A 6,777-nucleotide genomic window follows, 5' to 3' on the forward strand; every position below is an offset into this window, starting at 1 on the left:
GGCCCGTCTTTCGTCAGCCCGGGAAAGTCTTCCCTCGGCTGGGGTGCGTTTTTGCCCGGGGCCGAGCTCACTGGTTGAGGTTAACTCCGGCATAAATAAGCATCTTTGGACTCATTACAGGGATTAGAGGGTAATTCGCCTGCAAGGAAAGAGATGACTGCTGGGGGGGTTTGGTACAGTTTACTACAGTCTTTTAGGGAGGGCGAGGGCCCAAGAGATTACAGACAGCAGAGAGAGAGTGGGGTGGTGGGATGGGGTGGGGGGGGAGAGTTGCACGAGTGAAAGAGCGAAAGGGGAGAGGCTGTCAAGTGCGTGTATGTTTGTGTGCATGCATACGTGTGTGTGTGTGTTTGTTTGCATGCGTGTATGTGTGCATGCGTGTGTGTGTGTATGTGTGTATGTTTGCATGCATGCGCGTGTGTGTGTGCGTGTGTGCGTGTGTGTGTATGTATGGATGCGTGCGTGTGTGTGTTGGTGTGTGTGTCTTAGTCAATCTGAGCCCCCGGCTGCCCCCTTGATCTCCAGCATGTTGGGATGCTGTGAAAAGGGATAATGGGGCATTGGAAGCAGTGGGCCTGTCTATAGAGAAGTGTGCTGATTGTTATAACATCCCCCCCCCCCCCCTCCCCCCCCCCTCACCCCAAACCATCCATCTCTTGCCTCCACTTAACTAAATAAACACCCAAGAGGTAGCACTCTATCAATTTTAATGATGTTGAAATAGAATTTAGGCACAAAATACACAACAAATGCTAATTTGACCGTGATGAGAGGCATCAGAAATTCCTCCCATTATTTATTTAGCCGACTTTCTGCATTTTTCATCAGAACAAATATTCCCATTTCAACAAACACAAACTCATACATTCTCACAGACACACACACGCGCACACACACAGAAACGGACACAAAAAATCCGGGGCATAAATCAACTCGTTTTCTTCATCAAATATATGCTCTGTGTGGTTCTCGGCAGTCGGTCAAGTGCACCAATGACAAATAGTTGGGTCCAAAGTCCAGCCGGAGGAATGGAGGAGGGGGGCCGAGGGACTGTCAATATATGCACACATACATTACACAGGTCTGTTCTGTGTGTATTCGGACAACATTGAGACGTCATGGGGATCGCCGGAGTCCGCTCAAACAAGCCCGAGCCCGGGCCGGCCTTCCGCAGGGAGGGCCGCGGGCGGACACAGTCTTTCAACCGGAGCCCGACTTCAGCCAAAGGGTCGATTAAAAACTCTGTATTTATTGTCCTTGAGCGGTATCGGTTCAACTCTATCGACCGTTATCGCGACGACCGCTGTCTCCATCTAAACGGGTTGTGATTAGAGACCTCATGCCCTGTGTATTTGATTAGTATATCAGCTTTCAAGTATCACCAATCGGGCCACTAATTCAATCATACGTAATGATAACAAATGTTACTCTATGTTCCCGGATAGAGTAGCGTATTTATCGACTTGGCACAGATAAAAAAAAAAAGAAATCTGAAATCAAACCCACGACTATCTCCCCGAGTCTGTACTCAAACACGACGCAGCACTCCGTCGTCACCTCGCCTCCATCTCCACCTCCAGGTTGACAGGCTTCGGGAGCCCCGCCTCCGCGCCGCACCTGGGGCAGGTGAGGTAGGCGTCGGCCACGGCGTGGCTCTTCACGCAGTAGTAGCAGAAGACGTGCCCGCAGCCCGTCGTGTGCGGCATGGTGGGCCACTCCCCGCAGAAGCCGCACTCCCGCCACACGCCGACGCCGTCCACCGTGCCGGGCCTCTCCGCCTCCCGGCCGAGCACCAGGGAGTAGAACGCCGCCTTGGCCTTCCGCGCGTTGACCAGCGGCAGCAGGAAGATGAGGAACTCGGCGAAGCCATGCCACAGCAGCTCGCGGTTCATGACCTGGTAGCTGACGTCGCGGCCGGCGTTGGGCCGGCTGAAGACGGCCCGCGCCCCCACCGCGCGCTCCGCCAGCGCCGGGTGGCGTCCGTTGCGCAGGAACACCAGGAAGTTGAGGAGGCCGGCGATCTGGGCGGCGGCCGAGAGGAGCGTCAGGGAGCGGCGGAGGCCCAGGCGGAGGGGGCCGCCGTCCGTCGGTGCGGCCCCTCCGCCCGCCGGCCCCGAGCTCAAGCCCAGGGCGAGCAGCAGGCTGTGGGATCGCTCTTGGAGCCAGCGGGGGCCCACGGTGAACAGGGCCAGGCCCAGCCTCTGGCCCGGCGTCAGGGGTCTGTAGCTGGAGGCGGGGGTCAAAGGGGAGGCCGAGGTGGCGGCGGTTTGGCGGGTGTTGTCGTGGTAACGCAGGCTCAGCAGGGCCTGCCCCACCGTGGCGCCGTCGGAGTAGAGGGTGAACCTCCAGAGGAGCAGCGCGAGCAGGGCCTTGAGCTCCGGCTCGGCGGGCGTCAGCAGGCCCGGCCGGCAGCCACGGAAGCACTGGGTGAACTGGCCCCAGATCAGCTGCTCCAGGGACGAGTCCAGCTCGAAGGCGTCCAGCTGGTTGATACGCAGCACCGGGATCTGGGGGTCGGCGCCGCCGTCCGACCCCGACCCCGAGAAGTTCTCGCTCTGGCTCGCCGCCGTCAGCACATCTACCAGAAAAGAAGAAGAAGAAGCAGAAGAAGAAGAAGAAGCAGAAGAAGAAGAAGCAGAAGAAGAAGGGGAAAAGTCCTAAAGAGGTTATTTTCAGTGCCTTCAACTAAATTAAACCCAAACAACTAAATGCTGGAAGTTTAGGCTATAGTTTGACATCGATTTTACAGCGTTTAGCCCGGCAAATCTAAACCATGGAAATGAAAATATACCATTACGCTTTCTAGCCTTAATCGATGCTATTTTGCCCATAGGTTTTTCTTTAATATGCCAACAAAGGCTTAAGCTAAAGAGGGCCGACTGGGGGTGGCTGCTTAGAGGTAAACCGCGGGCGGAATGAGGCTCGGGAGGTGAGGCCTGGACTGTAAAGAGGGTTACTTTTCCTTTATACATCGGAGTGGAAATCACATTTCACATGTAAAACCCGTCCTTAATGCAACCTTTGAGCCGCGCTGTGCGGAGACGCAGAGGTGGTGGGTGGGGGCCGCGGACCGCCTCTCTGGAGTGCATAAACACAGAAAATCCCAACACACACACACACACACACACACACACACACACACACACACACACAGAGGGCGAAGCCCAGAGGTTTTCTCCGTTGCTGCTCTCCGCTCACAGTAGAGATAGGGGAGTGTGTGTGTACAAATCACATCACCCGGGATTAGGCCAACGGCACAGTTTCTGGAACGCCGTAAACATCTGCCAAATGTGGGGACTTCTCCAAACCTCGGAGGACCACCCCAGCCCTTTTGCCCCGTTTCCTCAAAAGAAAGGAAAAAAAACTAACTTAAGAAGTGGAGGGCTAACTAATGCAGAGAGAGAGAGAGAGAGAGAGAGAGCGTAAGAGAGTGTGAGAGAGAGAGAACGATTGAGAGCAAGAGCAAGAGAGAGAGAGAGATATTGCTTCTTTTTTTTACAGTGGCTTTTGTGTTTTGTCGAACAGGATTTGTCACGAGGCTTTAAAAGAGATTTCATCCGGGTAAATATGGCAGTTGTGACAGAAAGGGAGAAATATGACGGTCACTTTAGACGTTTTAAAAGGGGAAAGCGGGGAGAAATAAATAAATCTAATATGCGGTGACGATGTTTGGGTTTATTAAAAAGGTGCACGGGGCCTGCCGGTGTATTCATGATGTTTCAATAGACCCAGGATACACCGTCCAACCAAGTTAGAATTAGCAAATGAATGAAAAATAAGAGTGAATTCTCTTCAGTGAAATAAGCAGGTGTGACCAATTCTTTGAGCTGCATCTGAAACGCTGGCATGTTTGGTAACTAAAAGCCGGGGCCTGTGACGCAAGTAAAAGTTTGGATTAAAAAAAACAGGGGGAAAAAAACCAGCGAGAGTTGCTCTGAATGTGTCTAAGCTAACCAATAGACAGTCTCCATTTCTTTTAGTTGGCTTTTAAAAGTCTACGCTTGATAGAAATAAATAATAAAATAAAAAATAAAACATGGGGAGATTAATATGCGCCCTGTGTGTGTGTGTGTTTATGTGTATGCATGTCAACTATAACTGATCTACCCAGCTTTAATACAGTTTAGCGAAGCCATCAGTCCATAGAAGTATACACACGCACACGCACACGCACACGCACACACGCACACGCACACACACACACACACACACACGCACACACACACACACACACACACAAGCAGGTGGTAAAAATCCCTGTCACTGCAGTCGTGTCTCGCGGGAGCAGAGCCTGGCGTCCGATATTCTCTTCAAAGCCTTTTATCGAGCAGTTTACAAGTTATGAATGAATATGTTGTATTCAAGTGGTGGTGGTGGTGGTGGTGGTGGGGGGGGGGGGGGGAGAGAGAGCGAGGGGGGGTGGGGGGAAGGGGGGGGGGGGGTGACGTTATTGACAGCCACCTATCAATAGTAATGCGACTTTTGTAAAAGGTCTGTCAATATTAATGTAATTATGATGTAGTGGGATCAAAAGGGATGTTGGAGTCGGGGGTTGGGGGGGGGGGGGGGCAAGTAACATCTCTTGCCCGCTGCCATATCAATAGCAAGGATTGCTATTGACAGGCTCCCTTCAGACTTGCAGCACTTGCCAAATATATAACAAGCAGACACTTCAGTCAATGCCGCCCGGCCTATAAAAAAAAAAAAAACAAGAATGTCGTCTGAATTTACAGGGGCTTTGAGCGGGGACAGCTGGAATCCATGTTCCTGGCGCAGTACTCAAAAGTCACAGTCAATGTTTTTCTCCCCCGGTATTGTTTACAGTACAGTAGGCAGTGGCGCGCATTTATGGGTTACACACGCAGGCGCGCTCCCTCTGGTACATACGTACCCATGTTACAAAGACGCGTGCAGACGCGTAACACGCATGCACGTGTAGTGTGGGCCCACTCTACACTGGACAGTCCGTGCTGGGGGTATTTAACCGCACATGTCGGCTATCTCCATGCTCGTAGATTAGTATAGACGCAAATAAGCGATGGGGGATGGCTTGGAGGGGCGGTGAGGGGGTGTGGGTGGGGGGGGGGGGGGGCTGGCTGATAAGAAGGACTGACCTTGCTGGTGGCAGCCAGCCCCACGAGGTACGGGACGTTTCCTGCGGGCGTGCGTGGCCCTGGGGTGTTACGGCAGGCTTTGGCGTCTTTGGAAAGGAACGGCAGAGACAGGGGCCGTCTCTTTGACCTTGGCTCTAAAGTGTGTGTGTGTGTGTGTGTGACGTGTATGCATCACATTTGTGTGTGTGTGTGTGTCTGTGTGTATTATGTCGTGTGTGTGTTTGTGTCGAATGTGTGTGTGTCTGTGTAATATGTCGCGTTTGTGTTTTTGTCACATGTGCGTGTGCGTCTTGATGTGTGTGTGTGTGTGTGTGTGTGTGTGTCGAAGAGACGGGTGAAGGCTACATTGGATAGGAGGACTAAGGGGACTAGGGAACAGGGAGCTGAGGGGAGGGGAGGGGTAGGTTGGTGGTGGTATGGGGGGGGGCAGGGGGTTGGGGGGGGGGGCGGTCTCTTGGGGATTTTGTTATTTCGCACGGCGGACAAACGTTCAGAAAACACAGGGCTTTTCGTACGACGGCAGCTGTCAAACGTCTGGGCCGAATTCTCCCAGGCGTGCTGGAGTGAAACCCTAAACCCTTTAGATATGGTCGTTAGCATATAAATATATATATATATAAATATATATATATATATATATATATATATATATATATATATATATATATATATATATATATATATATATATATATATATATATATATATATCTGGGTTGTGTTGGGTTGTGTTTGTTGAAAAGCACACTAAACCGGACGGTGGGCTTTCAAACGCATTTACAGCAGACTATAAAGACGGTGCAGATTCTGGATTCTGGACTAGAATAACACTGCACAACATGGCTGATGTGTTGTTGTTTTTTTCATCCCCTATTAATTTGTATAACAGGTCCAGCGAGGAGGTAACCCATTTCTCGAAGCACTCCCGCCGTCATTTATCTCCGGCTCGCCCCCCCCCTCGCTCTTTATTGCGCCTCCTTCCTAGCCAGCCACGAGTACAGACCTATTAGCCCGGGCCCTGTTAATGGCCTCAGCATGAAAACAAATGAGAATGTCATATTTAGAACTTTTAAAGGGAATGATGTCATACAGCGGATATACCGCCAGCATTACATGGGGACGCCGGCATTAGCTGAGCCGCAAGCACACTAATTGTTATGGGTCCGTTGCATGAAAAATGAATGTGTGCAAATGTACGACTTCGGGGTCCTTCAGGCGTTTTGTGTGTGTATGTGTGACACACGCGCATGCACTCTAATGCTTCATCGAGATGCTTTCTCCTCATTCTCTAATCACCCAAGAGTCCTCCAAGCCATGAAGTGAGGGTTAAGTTAATGCCTGAGCAGAAATCCCTCCACCCGTCAAATAAAGTAGCACACATCTGACACAGGGAAAAAAAGAAAAACAACCCGCTGTTCTGTTTTATCTGGTCGGCTCGGCGGGTAAATTATTTAGGGGTATTAATTGATTTCATGAGTACGAAGGTTGTGTACGCAAAGGCTGTATGCGTAATAAGTACATGAGGGTGCTGCAAAAAAAAAAACACAACTTAAAAAGGCATGAAACATTTAGATGCCAGAGGGCCATATCGAATGTGAGAGAGAGAGAGAGAGAGAGAGAGAGAGAGAGAGAGAGAGAGAGAGAGAGAGAGAGAGAGAGAGAGA

The 6,777-nt window shown here is 51.1% G+C and overlaps 1 protein-coding gene across 1 annotated transcript in view; it reads right to left on the reverse strand.

Moving 5' to 3' along the window:
• Nucleotides 1-690: 690 nt before the first annotated feature.
• The window catches only part of pex2 (peroxisomal biogenesis factor 2), an 8,880-nt gene continuing 2,793 nt past the window's right edge, over nucleotides 691-6,777 (reverse strand). Inside the window, exon 2 of the mRNA XM_030349460.1 lies at nucleotides 691-2,578. Coding sequence (XP_030205320.1) covers nucleotides 1,554-2,578 — 1,025 coding nt within the window. The 3' untranslated portion in view covers nucleotides 691-1,553. The remainder of the gene's footprint in view (nucleotides 2,579-6,777) is intronic.

This window comes from Gadus morhua, chromosome 23, assembly GCF_902167405.1.
Source record: "Gadus morhua chromosome 23, gadMor3.0, whole genome shotgun sequence".
Classification (NCBI taxonomy): Eukaryota; Metazoa; Chordata; class Actinopteri; order Gadiformes; family Gadidae; genus Gadus; species Gadus morhua.